This window comes from Lissotriton vulgaris, chromosome 5 (assembly GCF_964263255.1).
Source record: "Lissotriton vulgaris chromosome 5, aLisVul1.2, whole genome shotgun sequence".
Lineage (NCBI taxonomy): Eukaryota > Metazoa > Chordata > Amphibia > Caudata > Salamandridae > Lissotriton > Lissotriton vulgaris.
The window spans coordinates 34,070,502-34,089,068 of NC_141693.1; the positions used below are offsets into that span (position 1 = coordinate 34,070,502).

Here is an 18,567-nt window from a genome sequence, read left to right on the forward strand (position 1 = left end):
CCGCTACATAAAAAAAATTAGTAACATTAACATATAAAATTAATTACAATTATATTTTTATTAATTGCCAATTTTCAATTAATTAACAAATAATTCTAAATAAATACCAACTAAAATAACATATTAAATTTATTATAATTAAAATTCTTCCCACCCTATTCCCCAACAAACCCACAACCCGCGACATAAAAAAAGTAATAACATTAACATATTTATCAATTAATCAATTAAAATTAATTACAATTATATTTTAATTAATTGCCAATTTTCAATTAATTAATTCTAACTAAATACCAATAAATAAAATAACATTTAATTAATTATAATTCAATTACTTCCCACCCTATTCCCCTATAAACTCACAACCCGCTACAAAATTATATTATACAAAAATTAAACATTAATATTAACTTACCTTAAATTCGATATTTTTGTTGTCTATATTCTGTCTAGTCGATATTATGTCCATTCTATATTTTTGATGATATTATTGCTATTCTAGTCGATATTAATTTTATCTAGTCAATATTTTTGTAGTCTATATTATGTCTAGTCGATATTATGTCTATTCTATATTTTTGACTCAATATTATGTCTAGTCGAAATTAAAAACTCGATATTTTGACTAGTTACCGACACCACAGCCTGTGTGTGATGCATCTGTTGTAGCACAGAGAAGAGTTCTTTCAAGATGCGTTTGTTTTACATCATTTGAGCACTTTTTGATCCTGGCTCATAGGAAGCACTAGATCACCACACTTCCCCTTGTCTTGTCCTAGCGGTCTCCTCAGTCTCTTCTGTAGCGTTTCGTAACCGGGCGCTTCTAGGGCTCTTTTCTCTAAATGCCCTTGGGCTTCCTTTGTGCGTGCGTCACTTTGTAGTTTTGTCCCTTCGGTGTGCAAGGGCTTGGTGCCATACAATATTCATGTTTGACAATATTTAATACCGATTTTCTCCAATGTTAAGGGAAATCTTGGATTCGGCCCCTAACTGTCGTTATAGGTTGAGCAGGAAACCTAATGAAGCCACTCTGTCCATGCGTTTCCTCTGGTGGACGGACGTCTTCCTCTCAATCTGCCTCAAATGGAGAGGCTTGCACTGCGAGGGCAGCTTAAAAGGTGCCTTGTAACTGTACTGACTGTTTGCCTGAAGAAGGGTCTATTATTCCCATCTCCCTTCCAGCGAGTGTAAGTTGCTTTTGTTTGTAAAACTCCAAAGGTGGTTTAAAGCATGGGTCTGAGATGGTTTTACTCAAAGGTGGTTTGAGGCCTGGGTCTGCGATGGTTTTACCCAAAGGTGGTTTGAGGCATGGGTCTGTGATGGTTTTACCCAAAGGTGGTTTGAGGCATGGGTCTGTGATAGTTTTACCCAAAGGTGGTTTGAGGCATGGGTCTGAGATGGTTTTACCCAAAGGTGGTTTGAGGCATGGGTCTGCGACGGTTTTACCCAAAGGTGGTTTGAGGCCTGGGTCTGCAATTGTTTTACCCCAAAGGTGGTTTGAGGTATGGGTCTGTGATGGTTTTACCCAAAGGTGGTTTGAGGCATGGGTCTGTGATGGTTTTACCCAAAGATGGTTTGAGGCATGGGTCTGTGATGGGTTTACCCAAAGGTGGTTTGAGGCATGGGTCTGTGATGGTTTTACCCAAAGGTGGTTTGAAGCCTGGGTCTGCAATGGTTTTACCCAAAGGTGGTTTGAGGCATGGGTCTGAGATGGTTTTACCCAAAGGTGGTTTGAGGCCTGGGTCTGCGATGGTTTTACCCAAAGGTGGTGTGTGGCATGGGTCTGTGATGGTTTTACCCAAAGGTGGTTTGAGCCCTGGGTCTGCGATGGTTTTACCCAAAGGTGGTTTGAGCCCTGGGTCTGCAATGGTTTTACCCAAAGGTGGTTTGAGGCATGGGTCTGCAATGGTTTTACCCAAAGGTGGTTTGAGGCATGGGTCTGCAATGGTTTTACCCTCTGCAGTTATTCTCTTTTGGAATTATCCAGGGAGACGTTTGATGAGCTTTTGTATTTTGTTCTCGGTTTCCTCCCACTGTACATCCCAGTATCTTGAGGAGTGCACTGGAGTTTGTATCATCAACTCTCCATCTTTCTACCTGCTTGGTTGTCCTTAACTGTCCTGTTGTGACGATATGGGAGCGCATTTTGGTATTTCTAGAATTCTTTTTCACAATGTGTGAGTGCCTGGTATGGGGCGGATACCTTTAAGTGCCTCTTTCTTTCCCCTTGGCAAGACTCTCTGAAGCATCAGGAGGTTGCGGCTCTACATTTTTTACTAGTCTAGCATCTCTAAGAGGAAGCACGATTGCCTTATCTGCAGTTCTTCATTACCACGTGACAGATGGATAAATCATCCAGTTGAGCTGGTCTATTTGAATCGGTCTTTACCTCTTCTTGTGGTGATTCTCCGATCAGATCCAAGAGGTTACAGTTCGACTCTTGTGTCTTCTTGATATAGGGTGTCTGTCTTCCTTTACATGCAGTTGAAAATCGCATTCATGATTTTGTGGAATATAGATTTCTTCCTCCTCTACACCGGCCATGTGAAGAACGAGATGGCACATAACGATATGTGCCTGACAGCCTGTCTCCAACACACGTCTCAGCTGGGTGACTGCTACATGTTATGTATTTGCTCTAGACGGCCACAAACACAGGCAGGACAGGACAGGACAGGTGTGCCGGAGCACCCACCTACATACATCTGCAATCTGATGGCCTTGCCTGGGCAGGACGAGGGGAGGGGCTAGCACTTCACTTGAATAGGTAGTGTCCAAACCCCACACAAAGGGCTGATTCATTGGGAGGAAAGGGGGAGCTGTGAAATCACCCCTACTTCAAAGGCACTTTGGGTAGAAGTACTGGGTCTCTGACCCCCTAAAATCAGACACTTCTGGACTTGCAACTAAAGCTTTGCCAGAAGAACTGCTGTGCTACTAAAAGGACTTAACTGGGCTGCTGATCTGGCTTTGTTTTGTTGCCCTGCTGCTTGCTGCTCTCTGCCTGCTGAAGGAGATATTGACTCTACCTTCACTCCAAGTGATCTCCAAGGGTTTGTCTCCAGTTGCTTGAGACTCCAGGAAATCAAAGTCTCTACCCCTGCTCCTGTGCCTGGTTCACTGGAAGTGTGCCCAGATACTAGCATTGCCAGAACAACGAATCTCGTGTCTGCTGGAAGCCGAACCTACGCATGGACTCTGTTGCAGGAGCAGAAATCAGTAGATCTCACTTGAGGCCCGAGCAGCACCACCGAGACCAGCGCATCGACAGGCGCTTTACCACCACCACAAGAGAATCCTTGCATCCCTTCAACTGGGTGGAGAAATTGGTGCACCGATCAATGCACTGCCGAAACCACGGCACTGCCGTCTCAGCAGTCTACGGAGATCAACATATCCCTTGACTGCGTGGAGAAACCCGGTGCACTGGCAGCATCCCAGCAGCTTCAACGCTCGTCTTCGGAAACCAACACATCACCATCAATGCATGTAAATCATACACGCATCCCTCAACGGCAGGACTTCCATGAATGCCTCTACTGACATATCGACCGCCGCATCTCGCTGTTGCGACCAGAAAAGCACATTTGTTCACCAGGACCTGTTCAGTCCTGTAGTCAGCCTGCACTCCCTCGAGGTTGCCCAAACTTTGATTTTGCCTCAGTCCAGCACGACCAAAAGTAACCTCAATATCTCAAGTTCTACACATTGGATTTTTGTTCTTTTGGTCTTCTGTTCAGAATATAATAACCTATTTTTCTAAACCTGTGTGGAATCTTTTTCTGGTGTATTCATTGTGTTACTATGTGAGAGTGTGTGTTGCACAAATACTTTACACATTGCCTCTTTAGGCTAGCCTGACTGCTCTGTGCCAAGCTACCAGAGGGTGAGCACAGGCCATCTTTTAGTGTGTACCAGCCTGACTGCTCTGTGCCACGCTACCAGAGGGTGAGCACAGGCCATCTTTTAGTGTGTACCAGCCTGACTGCTCTGTGCCACGCTACCAGAGGGTGAGCACAGGCCATCTTTTAGTGTGTACCAGCCTGACTGCTCTGTGCCATGCTACCAGAGGGTGAGCACAGGCCATCTTTTAGTGTGTACCAGCCTGACTGCTCTGTGCCATGCTACCAGAGGGTGAGTACAGGCCATCTTTTAGTGTGTACCAGCCTGACTGCTCTGTGCCAAGCTACCAGAGGGTGAGCACAGGCCATCTTTTAGTGTGTACCAGCCTGACTGCTCTGTGCCATGCTACCAGAGGGTGAGTACAGGCCATCTTTTAGTGTGTACCAGCCTGACTGCTCTGTGCCAAGCTACCAGAGGGTGAGCACAGGCCATCTTTTAGTGTGTACCAGCCTACCATTGCTAAAGTGTCAAATCCTGTCTGGCCTGGGTGCATACCGCAACCAACCAGGAATTCAATTTTTAACACCGGTTCAAAAAAATATTTGCCGAACCCAACAAACTTGAGAACTACCACCCCATCCCTCTGCTGCCCTTTACCACCCAATTCCTCTGAAAGGGCATCACCCGCCAACTCAGACACCACCTGGGGAACAACATTCTTCTAGATACCTCTCAATTTGGATTCCGCAACTACCACTGAAATTGAAACCGCCTTGATTGCAGTCACAGGCGACATCCGATTTCTCCTTGCCTAGGGAAAATCAGCAGCCCTGATCCTTCTCAACCTCTCAGCAGCATTCGATAAGGTATCCCACTATATACTCCTCAAATGGCTTCACCTCATTTTAATCCAAGGAGACAACCTCCATCACTGGAAGAACCCACAGAATCTGCCTACCTCCCTTCACCTTGGAACCCAAGAACGCCATGCTGAATCCCTCAAGGTTTGGCCCTCAGCCCTACTCTATTCAACACCTACATGACTCCCTTTGCCAACGTCATCCGAGCACATGGACTAAAGCATCACGTCCTACTCCGACACCCAGCTCATCCTCTCGCTATCAGGCGACGCGCTCCAACACGCTGACCAACGTCCACAGGTGCATGATGAGCATTGCCAAATGCATGAGACACAACTTCCTAAAACTCAACAAATATAAGACAGAAAAGCTGATCTTCGGGAACAACATGACCCAGTGGAATGACTCCTGGTGGCCTCCCCAACTAGGACCCTCACCCACTCCGACAAACCACGCCCACAACCCTGGCATCATCCTGGACAACAAGCTCACCCTGAAAAGAGAGATGAACAGTCTCATCTGCCTGTTTCCTCACCCTATGCATATCCTGTAAGATCTTTAAATGGCTCCCACTCGACAGCAGACAGACCATCAAAGCTCTTGTCACCAGCCGACTTGACTACGGCCACGCACTCTACGTAGGAATCGCCTTGCATTTCCTCAAGAGACTGAAGACCATACAGAATTCAGCAGCCACTCATCCTAGACCTCCCAAAGCGGACCCACATCACCCCCACCTCAAGAGGCTCCACTGGCTCTTCATGCAGAAGAGAAGGCCCTTCAAGATGTTGAGCCACATCTTCAAAGCCATTCACCAGCCCTGGTCGCTCAGTGGACTAATGTGTCCACCATAGGGGCCTATGTTCAACCTCATGGTCACAGGTTAAAATCATGGCAAGTCCACTCTGCCGTTCATCCTTCTGAGGTCGATAAGTACCATTGAGTTGGGTAACCATAAACATCTGCTATTCAGCGCCAGATACCCTTCTGGGTGTGCACGCGCTCACAAATACACGTTATGGTACCACCAAAGACCAGCATACATCAACCACCGCTAACATTTCCACCTACCCTCTAGAAGTGTTGTGGGCTTGGTGGAATCAGGCAGTGCTAAAAGAGATTTCCCATAACAAACCTTAAGCAGACGTTAATGATTTCAATAACCGTTTCAAATAAGACAGTCCTTTCAAGAGCGTGAATTTACGTACTTTTAGCCTTCCATCCTTAGCAGGTTTCCGAAGTGCAACTCAGATGTACACAGTCCGTGCTTCAGTCTTCCAATTAATATGTGTTCGTTTTCAAACCCTTCATTAGGAGAAAACCACGCGTACCAGACTCTTTCAGTGCATGCAATGCATGATGGACGCATCACCCAACAGGATGCTACACCGTTCTAAGATCATCCACTGCACATACGCAGCTACATCGACATATACACATACCCACGCAGCCTATTGTTAATAGGCCATCCTTGTACAGCTCTTCGCAGACGGCTCCTAACTCCATGGCCACATCGGTTTGGTGTTCCACCAAAACAGCCTCGTCCTCTTCCTCCTCATCAGAGACATCAGCCAGCTGTGCAGAAGTTGTGTCACGCTCAATCTTCTCTCTCCAGCTGTTGAGATCCACTACCCATCAATAGAATCCAGGGACCAAGCACGAGAAAACCAAGAGAGGAGAAAAACAAGGGTTAGACGGTAGACCTGTCACAATCTAATCTTCGAACGCTTATCACCAACCCATTCTGGAGACACCAGGAACGCAAGGGATTAGAAGACTTGAATAAGGACAGTTACCAAATCCACAGACTCTTTTCAACCTTTGGAATCTTTGACACACTGGGAACGGGTGGGAAAGTGCTTCATAAAACCTTTAAATAAAGTCATGGTAGAGCAGTACCAGTACACAAACAAACATTGATAAAACTCACAGATTTTCCATGGAGAGGTCCCATGCATGGAATATTAATGACAGATACCAAAAGCTATCCAGGGGGTTTATCGCCTAGGAAGTCGACTCACCAGTTTAATTAGTTTTCAGTGCAATACATTGTTCTCAAAAAGTAAACTGTATCCGTAGAAAGCATTCAGATGCTGAAGGCAGTACAATAATGACAGCATTTGGTAAGAGCAAAAAGAACAATTGATGGACAGAATGCAGAGCAATGTCACACATTCACCCCAGTAGAGAGATCAGGGCCTAAATCCATTGTTTTTTTGCTCACCATGCCATTCCACTTTGAACCCAGCCATATGCAAATCAGTCTTGTCCCTGAACCCAATGGGAAACGGTCCAGCCCGAACTGCCAGGCCAGGTCCTCCCTGGACTGGAAACAAGCATCCTAGGACCGGTTTCGGGCTTTCAGCCCTCATCAGCCAGGATAGCTTGTTTCCGCAACTGCAAGTTTTGGAGCTATTGGCATTGTAAATGGCAATGCCTTTTAAAACAAGTTTAAGCTATTGGCAATGTAAATGAGAATGCCTTTATGTTTTGAAAATGAAAAAAATAAAAGGCATTGTTATTTGCAATGTCAATAGCTCAAAGTTGCATAAATGCGAGACATATTGCATTGGAAATGCTTGTTAAAGGTTAGAAGTCATTAGAATTCCGCTTCCGATTGGTTCTTCCAGCAGGTTGGTTCAACCTACACAATGGTATGTGTCTCACATTGATTGAGCGAGGTTTGAAGCGCAGCAATCCGGGCCTGCAAAGCTTGCTATTCTGTTGTTAAAGTTTGATAAAGTAAAGCTGGAATGCGCCTCATTCCCAAAGTGTGTACAGAGACCCCCAAACAGCTCTGCCATGGAGCCTCAAAGTGCTCAGTAGCATCTTCCCATGTTCCAGTACGGAGACCACACTGAGCGCTGCCCTCGCACCCAACGTTGTCCATTACACTATGGCTTGATGGGCACCAGATCTCGCTCAATGCACCGCTATCCTAAACTTCAATCTTCAGCCTTGCCCGCCTCTCCTCTGTAGCTTCTGAGACAACTTTGATTTACTGTGTACACTAAACAAATGCGCAGTCGTCTCTTCTTTCCTATCCCTTTAGCTCCAGACTTCAAATCCCCGTGTCCCCTTCCGTGAGCCACCATGCCCCCACCTCCCGGCAGCTGCCACCAGACCTTTTCTTTTACTGCTGCTGAATGCATTTGCTCAGCAAGGTGTATTCACTGCCCATTGTTGTAGCATTTTAATTTTAAATAGGCAGTTTGGGAGGCAGCAGTGGGGGTAGATAAACCCACAATGCACTGAGCCCGAGGCAGAGTGGAACGAGAGATTAGGAGCAGGCCGGAGACACCCCGGCCTGTCACAGATGAAGTATATGGTAGCGCCCAGCAGCAGCACTTACTGGCCGTACATGGAAAAAGCGATCTTTCATAAGAGTGAAGAGATGTGTACATAGTAAATCATAACGCCTCAGAATTAGGGCTTTTACTAGAAAGTTATAAAAACACGCCATTCAGGACCACAGGATGTTGAGGGTGTTTATCGAGACTAGAGCACAGTCCACCGCTTTAGCCGTTAGGCCATATCCTATTGCTGCGGGTAGGCCCAGCAGGACACGTTAATCACAAGAGCTCATGCTGTATGTATCCATCCTAAACCAAAACAAGGTCTTTGAAATATATAAACTATAGCACTACGAAGCTGTGCTGGGCATCTGGTGTTTTTACAAGATCCCATTAAAACATTTTCCAGTGGAATCCGCAGTAAGAGGAACCGTGTTAAAAACCTGCCCCATTCTTCCCCGCTTGGTGTGCAGTCAGCAAAGCGCCCAAAGGCTGCCCTCTTGGCGATTCTCACAGCCGCACAAGCTTTGCTCTCCCAGCTCCCAATGCAGAGGGAGGGTGCAGAGAGGGTGTGCATGACTCCGTGTGACTTTACCAGTGAATTCTACATTGAAATTTCCAAATGAGACTGGGGACGATGCAAATAAGTAATGTCACTGCTGTTTATTAATTATTTTTTGGGAGTTTTTTTTATATAGCACAGATTTGACCAAAAGCATCTGAGCGCTTTACATGAGCACCAGTGGCGTTACAGACGGAACATTGATTGTTAGGCACAGGGAGATTAACAAGAAGCAATAAAACATGCTCAAAGGTAAAGACATTCCTGTATTCAGAGATACTATCCCCACAGTCTGCCGGAATACCCCTGTCCTCCCCGTGACCCCTTGCGCCTCTGAGCTCTGTGCCTGCCTGCCGCCAACCAATCACAGAGCAGACTGGTGCATGCTCTAGGCGTGAAGGCAGCGTGGTTGCAGGAAGCCCGGAGCATTGGCTCGCGTCCTTCACAGCCGTCGTGAAGACTTTTCATATCCACTTGTTAAATATACAAGCAGATAAGAAAAGTCCTCAAAACAGCCGTGAAGCAGGCGAGCCCGTCCGGGTGGGCCGGACAAAAAAGCGAAAAGGAGGCAACCCAGAAAGCTGATTTCGAATGGTAGGCCACGACGCCAGCCAATGGAAATAAGGGGCGGGGTTTCAAGCTATTTTCTAAAACTCCTCATTAGTAATATCTTAGGGTAACCATGGCCGGGAGGGCCGGGGGGAGGGCGCGATAGCACAAATGTAAATTCCATTTTTCATGAGGTTTAACTGCAAACTCTATCTGGAGCGTTTCAAGAGAAGCACGCATATCCATGTTTAATTTAATACCATTGACAGACTGTTTAAAGATAACACATCAGCTACTTCCTCCCTTATCACCCTCTGAATGTGGGAATATTTTACCCCGGGGAGCCAGAGTGTTTAGCATGGATCTTCAATGCTCTTTAATCCAGGATTTTTACACAGCTTAGATCTAGCTTCCCATCAACTAGCAAACTATGAATATGACGGCTGCTTCTTCACTGTTGAACTGGTATTAATCAAAACACGAAAGTGAAGAGTGGATGCTTGAATGAAGGTACTTCGGGGCACATTCCACTCCATTGCCATTCTGTCAACCAGTCCACCTCAGCCATGTGCCAATAGGAACAGCCGAGCCCAAACTCCGAGGCCAGCCCCCTCTGAATGGGAACACAACCAACCCAGGACCGGTCATGCCTATCTGATGCTCTTCAGTAGTGTGTACGTGATACCAATGGCACAGCGATCACTGGACCAACGCATGGGCAAAGAAAAACATGAAAGTGAAGGCCCTGGCAAGGATTAGAATCATTGTTAGCTGACTCGTTCTGTGCTAGGTTGTTCAGTTGCAATCATTTGCATTACTGTTAGCGGGCTCGTTTAGTGCTAGGGTGTTTAGTTACTTTTAAGTTATATCTGTCTTGTTGATTTTTTGGCAGCAGCAGTTATGAGGCGAGGCGCAGGTATCTTCTCGTGAAGCAGATGTGAAAGCGGGTAGTTTGCAGGGAGGGATGAGCAATTCTCCCTGTGGCCCCTGTAGGATTATCCTGCAAGAGGGGGAAAATGGAAGAAGGGCACGGTGACCGGATAGGTGAGGCAGGATTGCCTCCGATTTACTGAAGGAAAAGCTGGATATGGGAACGTGTAGAAAAAGAGGCCAGTAACACCGGAGGAGCAAAAGGTAGGAGCTCATCGAGTTGAATGAGTTCCAAGCAAAAGTCCTCGATCCTTAGGAATCCTGACATTACAGAACCTGCTTTTGGTCCCTCGAACATGGGATCTTGCAGGTGGCCGTCTCGAGGGCTCAATCTGCAAAATTAAGTCATATGGGACCAGAAATGCGGTGGCGATAGAAGAACACTCATCACCTAGAATGAAGGTGCTTAATAAGTCCATTAACAAAAATAAAGCAACATGGGTTTAAATGGCCTTAACTCGTGGCCCATCTACAAAGTATTGTGGCGGGGTGCCCGAGATGACCACAGAGGACCATGCGGCTCTTCAAAAGCAAGCATCACGAGCTACCACGGAGAGTGGTTGCGTCACTGGAGGTCCCACAGCTTGACATTGAGGGTACGTGACCACTGACGGCACGCTGCGAGCCACGCTCTGAGTGGAGCGAGGAGAAACTGTGGGGATCTGGAGAGGTTCATTACAAAGAGGATGGCTCATAATGGAGAGACACTGAAAACTCTTGAATCACCATTCTTATTACACCTCATACAGGTCAGAGGGCAGCACCAAGAAAACTTTGGTGAACGCTGCACTCTAAAAATAGCTTACTCCAAGCCGAAGAAAACAAGTGCATGAAACAAAAGGTACAGGGGTTGGTAGGGTTGGAGGTTTGAAGTCCATAGCGGTAGCTACCTTGACCCCATGCCCGCTTACAACCTCCAGGAACTGAGAATGCAGATACATTGAATGCTATGTAAGATGCTGTCAAACATACCAAAGACGCTGGAACACAAAAGATACTCGATCTGCAGATCTAAACCTCCTCCAGGACGACCACAAGACAACATCAGACTGAACCAGAAGATGAAGCCGGGTGCAGAGCTAATGAAGGGGATTCAATTTTGTGTATATAGAGAGCGGAGGTCTCAGAAGGCCACTCGAGAAGAAATACAGATGTATCCCTCTATAATTCGCCCACCTTTTCCAAATTTTTAAGTGTTTCTGAGTGGCACCTCCTTGCTTTGAAAACCGAGATTTCTAGGCCCATTATTGAAGTTTTGTATAGCGCTAGCTGGACCCGAGGGTATCAGAGCGCTTTACAGCACATACAGATATGCAGCCAATGAAAATAGCAAAACAGGAATCAAGAACAGCAAGCAGGAAATAGAGTCTGTACGACAGTAATATGAGCGCAGTGTGGGATGGAGATCAGGAGCGAGTCAGCCGACTCTGGGTTCAGAGAGAAGCGGACTCCGACCGTCAGACGTGGGGTTCTCCTTAGGCACCAGAGTGTTCAAGGAAGAGGGCTTTGAGTAGCGATTTGAATTGCGGGAAGGAGGCGGTCATTCTGATGTGGGGGGGGATGGAGTTCCAGATCCTGGGGGCATTCCCCGCAAAGGATTTATTTGAGGTTTTGCGTTTGTGATTTCAGAGGGATGAGTAGTAGTGTGTTGGAGCTTCTGAGGTTCCTGGACTGACCCGCCCTTTTGAGTTTGGAGGCCAGGTATTCCGGTTTGCCTGTATGCAGGGCTTTACATGTGAGGCAAGCTGCGCGGAAGTTGGCTTGTTGGTCAATCGGGAGCCATTTCAGTTCTTTGAGTGCTGGAGAGATGTGGTCAATACAAAAGTCTAAGCCCTTCCTCCATACCCCAATCGGCGGCGGGGATTCATCCTTACAGGCCCGGGCAATGTCTCTTTTCGCCAAAGTGAGGCCAAGAAACAAGAGGACGGTTGTACCAGTTCCCACCCAGATCCTCCCTAATATGTAGCATGGCTAATTTCGAGGAGGATGAAACGTCCCATCCCAGAACCTCAGATACACATGTTAACAACTCGACAGTGTAGGACAGGCCCACACTGTGTGCAGAAAAGTACCCTGTATACACCCACATCGTAAACAATGCGGGGTGCGATTAAACCAGCATGCCACAGTCTGTGCCTGGTGTAATAGGCTCTATGTAGATACTTAAACTGGATAAGGCGCTGGCGGGCCGGCATTACTGCACTTCACGGGGATTCCAGAGCCTCTGCTCAGGCACTCGCAGAAGTTTGAGACCGAATGACAAATGCTAGATTTGTTCTCTAGATCTCCTGATAAAGTAGGGATTATGCCTGCTTCTGCCTAAATTAAAGCAGAGGAAATGTGGTGTGGGGGGGGGGGGAATGGAAGTTAAGAGGGATGTGGTTGGCCTGGATGTTAAGTAAACCAGCAGATCAGAGTCATACGCATACGCTGCAGGCCCGACGTTGTTTCTCCTTCTCATCACACAACTGTTTTTTCCATGGCTCGCAAATGAAGATTCTAAGTATCTGTTACACTTTATATTGCAAAATGAACATTTAAGCATTCTGTCGAACTGTCTTTATCATTACTTTCCTTGGCAAAAGCACAAGCCTAGCGCTCGAGGGCGTGAATCTCAAACTTTGAGCAATATCGGATAATTAAAGAAGCCCCTCCAGCGAAGCTTACTCCGACGCTGTCTGCATATCCCAGAGATGCCCCCCACATACCTTTTCCAGCTGTGATGACCTCACAGGCCTGCAACAGCTGTTTGGGTCCCAAAGCTGTGCAAAAGCCCTTCCTCCTCTTTCGCCTTTTCTTGAACACTGAAATGAAAAGGACCAACAGTAAAATATAGGTCCTAAATAATAGCACAGCGAGGTCAAGATCAGATCGATGCACAAAACGGTAGATATCATCACAACGAAACATATGAAGCCAAGAGCACTCAATGTAAAGCAAACAAAAAGAGACAAGCGGATTACAGACCATCATTCAGTGAGCAAAAATGACAATTTGTTTATTTAGTTTGAAAGTTTTATATAGCGCAAACAAGATCCTTGCAGATATCAGAGCGCTTTACACATATATGGGATCAGAAAAAACAAGAGTGATTAACAAAGGTTTTGTGCAAAGAGGAGCAGGTGGTTATCAGTGGAGAGAAAAGTATGGTGAGGTAACAAGGTACATAGTAGATCAGTCCAGACATGTAGTAAAAGGAAAGATGGGGTCTCGAGAGTTCCATAGCTTATATTCAGGTGAATTTAGCCATGTAGATCGGATTTACTTCTTTTTTGAAAGATGCCGTGGAGGAGAGAAGTCTGGTTTCTGGAGGGAGGGCATTCCAGATCCTGGGTGCCATCCCTGAGAAGGAGCGTTTATAAGTTTTTTCCTTGTGGAATCTTTGTGGTTTCAGAAGAAGAATTTGTGTGCTTCTTGTGGCTCTTGAACCGCCTGAGATTGTCAATTACTGAGTGAGGTAGCTGGGCGAGTTGTGGTGTATAGCCATGTGTGTCATGCAGGCGATTTTCAGATGGATTCTAGCTTCGTAATGCAGCCAGTTCTGGGATTTCAAGTCAGGAGAAATGTGCGAGCGCTTTTTTGATCCAGTGATAAGTCTCGCTGCAGCGTTCATAGAGGCTCTTAGTGGTGCGGTTGTTGGTATGGGGAGACCACAGAGGGCGAAACTTCCATAGTCTATCCGCGGAATAACTAGGGCTTGTCCTGCGGTTTGGAAGTCCTTGGCTGGGAGGAAGGGTTTCAGCTTCCTCAAAGTATTGATTTGGAAATTAGCTCCCTTAGTTGCCTTGCTGATATGATGTTGCATATTGAGATTGGCGTCAATGGTTAAAGATTTCGCTGAGTCCACGATGGTAGGTTGGACGTTGAGTGCGGTTAGGTGTTTAAGCCAAGCCTGAGTGATGGGAATTTTAGCGGGAGGTGCTATTAGAAGGAATTCTGTTTTTAGAGCGTTAAGTTGGAGATGATTCTCGGCCAGCCATGTCTGTATGCTCCTGAGCGTTGTGTTGAGTAGTTTGATGTCTTCAGGGAATTGTATTTTGAGGTTGAGTTGAGTGTCGTCTGCGTACATGTGAAATTGTACATTCGATGCTTGCAGCAGTGTGGTGAGTGGCTCCATGACTAGATTGAACAATGTTGGGGATAAGGACGATCCTTGTGGGACACCTAGTGTTACAGGAACGGGAGAGGACATCGTGTTGTTGATCTTGAACTTCTGAGTCCGGTTATTCAGAAAGGAGGTAAACCACTTGAGTACACTCCCTGATCAGACCCATTCTGATATTCAACAACTCGAGTAAGTTGTCGTGTTCGACGGTGTCAAAGGCTGATGAGAGGTCGAGTAGGATGAGGAGGCAGGTATCGTTCTGATCTAAGATTTGAAGTGCGTCAGCAATTATATGTGTCATGGCTGATTCCGTGCTGTGTCCTGCTCGGAAGCCTGATTGGTGTGAGATGAGGAGGTCAAACTGATCAATGTGTTTTGTCAATTGTAGGTGTACACATTTTTCCGGCAATTTGGCCAGGATAGGACTATTTGAAATAGGACGGTAGTTATTTAGGTCCGTAGGGTCTGCTGTGGGTTTCTTAAGTATGGGCGAAACTTGTCCCACTTTGAGGGAGTCCGGGATGAGTCCTTGTTGAAGAGAGCTGTTAATAATTTTGGTCCAAAATGGGAGAAGCAGTGGGATGAAGTCCTTTACAGCGTTTGCAGGTAGGGGGTCCGTGAGATGATTAGAGGGTTTCAGGGTACTGAGCATTTTTCCTATCGTTTCTTCTGTGTAGGTGTCAAAGGACGACCATGTAGCATTGTTTTTTGATTCAATGGGTGTTATGCGGAGGGGGCTGGAGTAAAGGCTTAGATCATGGAGGAGATCGTTCCTGATGTTATCTGTCTTTAGGTTAAAGAAAGTAGAGCATTCTTCACATGACGGCAGAGTGCTAGTCGTGGTATGTGATTGTTGAGGTTGTTCCTTGGATTGACTTTTGATTAACTCAAACAGTTTTTTGGGCCATTTTTTTGCTTGGTCAAGCTGGTGGCTAAAGAAATCTGCTTTCGTGCGTTTGATTTTCCTAAAGTAGACGTTTCTCCTTTTCTTAAGTGATTTAAGGTGCAGAGCCGAGGGGGCTGATCTCCAGTTGCGTTCTGCCAGTCTCATGGCTCGTCTATCTTCGTTAAGCATACCATCGTACCATGGTTTTGAGTTCTTAGCGGAGACTCTCTTAAGTTGCAGGGGGTCGACCTCATTGATTATTGAGGTCATTGAGTTGAGGTAGTGGTCGGTGAGACCCTGAACGTCTGAGACACCGGTAGGGGGTAGGAGAAGATTGTAGCTGGGGGAAGGTAATGAGTTGGGGTTGAGTTTCTTCAGGTCTCTTTTCCAGACCTTAAGTTTGGTGGATTGAACCGGGTTGAGTTTAACATTTTCGTTGATGAAGAATGTGATAATGTGGTGGTCAGACCAGTCACAAGGTTGGATTGACCCAAGTTGGGTAGATTCCTCTTTGGAAATGATGAGATCAAGGATAGAGCCTTTGTCATGAGTGGGGCTGTTGCAGATTTGGGTGAAGTCTAGAGCGCTGAGGAAGTTTTTGAGACTATTTACTACTGCGTCATTGTGATCATTCCAGTGGAGGTTGAAGTCTCCAAGGAATATTTGAGTGTTTTGACAACCGGAGTTAGTTGTGATCATATCCATGAGTTGTTGGGTGAAGGGGAGGTTGTCCCCTGGTGGGTGGTAAATGATATGTAGAGAGCATACTGGTTTGCCCTCGCTACTGACGTCGAGGCAGATGTGTTCACAGGAGGAGAGTATAGGGGAAGTGGCTCTAGTAACTGAAAGGTTGCTCCGATAAATGCATGTGATTGGATAGGACTGCCTGTCTTGCCAGTCCTATCCAATCTGATGATGTGGTAATTGGGGGGTACTAGAATGTCAACGAGTGGCGATGAGGATTCTGTTAACCAGGTTTCAGTGAGAATGGTCAGGTCAAAGTCCAGTGCGTTGAGGTCAGCTATGTCAGAAGCATGTCTAGGGGCAGATCTGCAGTTGAGTAGTGGGCACTTGAGCCGTGGGGTGACGAGGGAGGCGGGGTCTAGAGTGAGGGAGACTTTTTTAAGGTTATTGGGGACAGTACCTCTATGGTTATGTGTGGGGGACCTATGTGGGTTGGAGTGGATAGTGGGGATGGGAAGGTGTGTGGTGGCTATTTTGGTCAGGAGACTGGGATCATAACAGCATAGGAGGGAGAGAATGTCGTACCCCGAGAGTGGATTGATGGTTCGTCGAGGACGGGTGGCGGAATTACGGGCGTGGATTGAGGTCCAGTATGGAGAGTTTTGTTTGCGAGGGTGTGTAGGATGGGTGGGGGACTTGTTCGGTGACAGGGTACTAGTGGGTGAGGGGTGTCTGGGTTGATTAGAGAACAACTCTTAAGGTATGAAGATCCTCTTTGATTTGGAGAAGGGTGGACATAATCTTGTCCAAAGTGGTGTTAGGAGTGGTGGTGTTGGGGATGGGAGCATAGGGGGGGTGGCTGCAATCGGGGGGTTCAGAGTATGAGGTGAGCAAGTGGCGTAGGGAAGGTCTATGGGAAAGGGGAGGGAGAGTGGGGGTAGGGCTGTTGTAAGAAGGGGAGTGATCTCTGCCTGAAAACGGAGAGGGTGAGGTTTCTAAAGAGGGTTAGTAAGTGTCCAAGATACTGGAGTGAGGGAGGAGGGGTGTGTCGTTATGAGGCGGTGCGAGGGTGGGGGGAGGGGTGGTGGGGGGACTGGTGGTGGGGGGACTGGTGGTGGGGGGGACTGGTGGTGGGGGGACTGGTGGTAGGAGGGGGAGGGAAGGTGGGGGAGGAGTGGGGACTAGGGGTGGCGGGGGTGGTGATGTGGGAGTGGGGAATAGGGGTGGGAGGGGAGAAGGTGGTGGGAGGGGAAATGGTCCTGTAGTGGGGTGGGGGAGTAGGGTTGAGGGAGGTGTGAGGTTCTGAGTGCCTAGCTGGCAGTAGTAGGGAAGGTGTATGGGAAAAGGAAGGGGGAGGGGGAGTGGGGGTGGGGGCGTTGTAACAAGAGGAGTGACCTCTGCCTGGAAATGGAGAAGGTGAGTTTACTATAGCAGGTGAGTGTGTGTCTAGAATACTGGGGTAAGGGAGGAGGGGTGTGTCGGTATGATGCGGTGCTAGGGTAGATGGAGGGATGGTGGGGGAGTTGAGGGGACTAGTGGTAGGGGGAGGGATGGTGGAATGACTAGGGGTGGGGGGGTGGAGGTGTGGGAGTGGGACTCCGGGTCGGAGTGGGAAAGGTCTTGTTGTGGGGTGGGGTAGTGGGGTGGAGGGAGGCATGAGGTTCTGAGTACCTAGCTGGCAGTGAGGTTGGAGGTGGGCAGTTGGCTAAGTGGGATAGCGCTGTGGTGTCTTGGGTGCTAGGAGTGGAGGTCAGTTAGGCAGGAGTCGAAGGATTGGAGACATGTTCTTTGAAAGTGGGAAACAAGTTATCGAACAGGTTTAGGCTCCGGTCCCTGGATTGAGTGAGGATAGTACCGTTGTCATAAATAGTGATGGATGCCGTCGCTGGGAAGAGTTGGGATGGAGCAATGGAAAGCGCTAGGCCATGAGCGGACTTCCTAGTGGCGAAGATCGTGAGTAAAGTTAGGAAGGCTTTCCTACATTGCGCTCTACGTTCAGTGAAGAAAATGATATCGGTGGTCTTGACCCCATTGTGTAGAGAGAAGTAAGGGTCCGCAAAGGGGGTTTCTGGATGGGACTTCAACAAGTTGTGTTTAAAGCGTTTGGCGGATTTTTTAAAGAGCTCGGGGGGGGGGGGGGGGGGGGGGATACTGATTTTGTAAGTGTGCATGCCTGTGAGTTCCATGTTGTGAACTGTGGTGTAGGTGTGAGGGGAGGGTGTTGTAATGTAGGCTAAGACATCCAGCTGGCTGACGACAGTGTTGAATCAGGGCTACTGTATTTGCGATTAGGGTGAGGGTGGTTCAATTTAAAAAGTGGGCATGGTTAAATAGTGAGGGGTGACTAGTCTAAGATGGCGGACTCATTAGGAGAGATAGAGAATAGCTATGTAGTCCACTGTCTGTTTACATGAGTTGAGAGAGGGGGTGTTGTCCACTTTCGCTTTCTATCAGGGGCTGAGCAAGTAAGTCCAGTTTCTATTTTGCTGGTAAGGTGGTGAGGGTGGGGAAGTCAAGTCCTTTATCGGTTTTGATGTTCCCAGTGTCAGGCAATGTCAAAAAACAAAGTGAAGCAGTAATCACAAATGCCAAGAGAATGGGAGAGAGTCATACACAACAGAGCATTTCCAGTAAACTGGAGTCCCTGCAAACCCATGCCATCCCTGGGTCCCTGGACGTGGGTCTGCATGTTCCCAGTCAGTTTATTTCACGGTTGAGCCCCCTCTTCCGAAGCGTACAAGGACAGCGGAACACCCCCGGCAAGTCTTCGCACACAACTGCGCCCTTCCGATCTTTGACCTTCACTGCTTGAATGTTGGTACCAAAGTTCCCTCAACGACATTTCGATGCTGTGT

The 18,567-nt window shown here is 47.3% G+C and overlaps 1 protein-coding gene across 1 annotated transcript in view; it reads right to left on the reverse strand.

Annotated features, from left to right (window-relative positions):
- Positions 1-18,567, reverse strand: part of GNL1 (G protein nucleolar 1) — a 154,291-nt gene that overhangs the window by 43,520 nt on the left and 92,204 nt on the right. Inside the window, exons 7-8 of the mRNA XM_086920710.1 lie at positions 12,746-12,841; positions 6,146-6,331 (exon numbers count right to left, since the gene is read on the reverse strand). Coding sequence (XP_086776836.1) covers positions 6,146-6,331; positions 12,746-12,841 — 282 coding nt within the window. The remainder of the gene's footprint in view (positions 1-6,145; positions 6,332-12,745; positions 12,842-18,567) is intronic.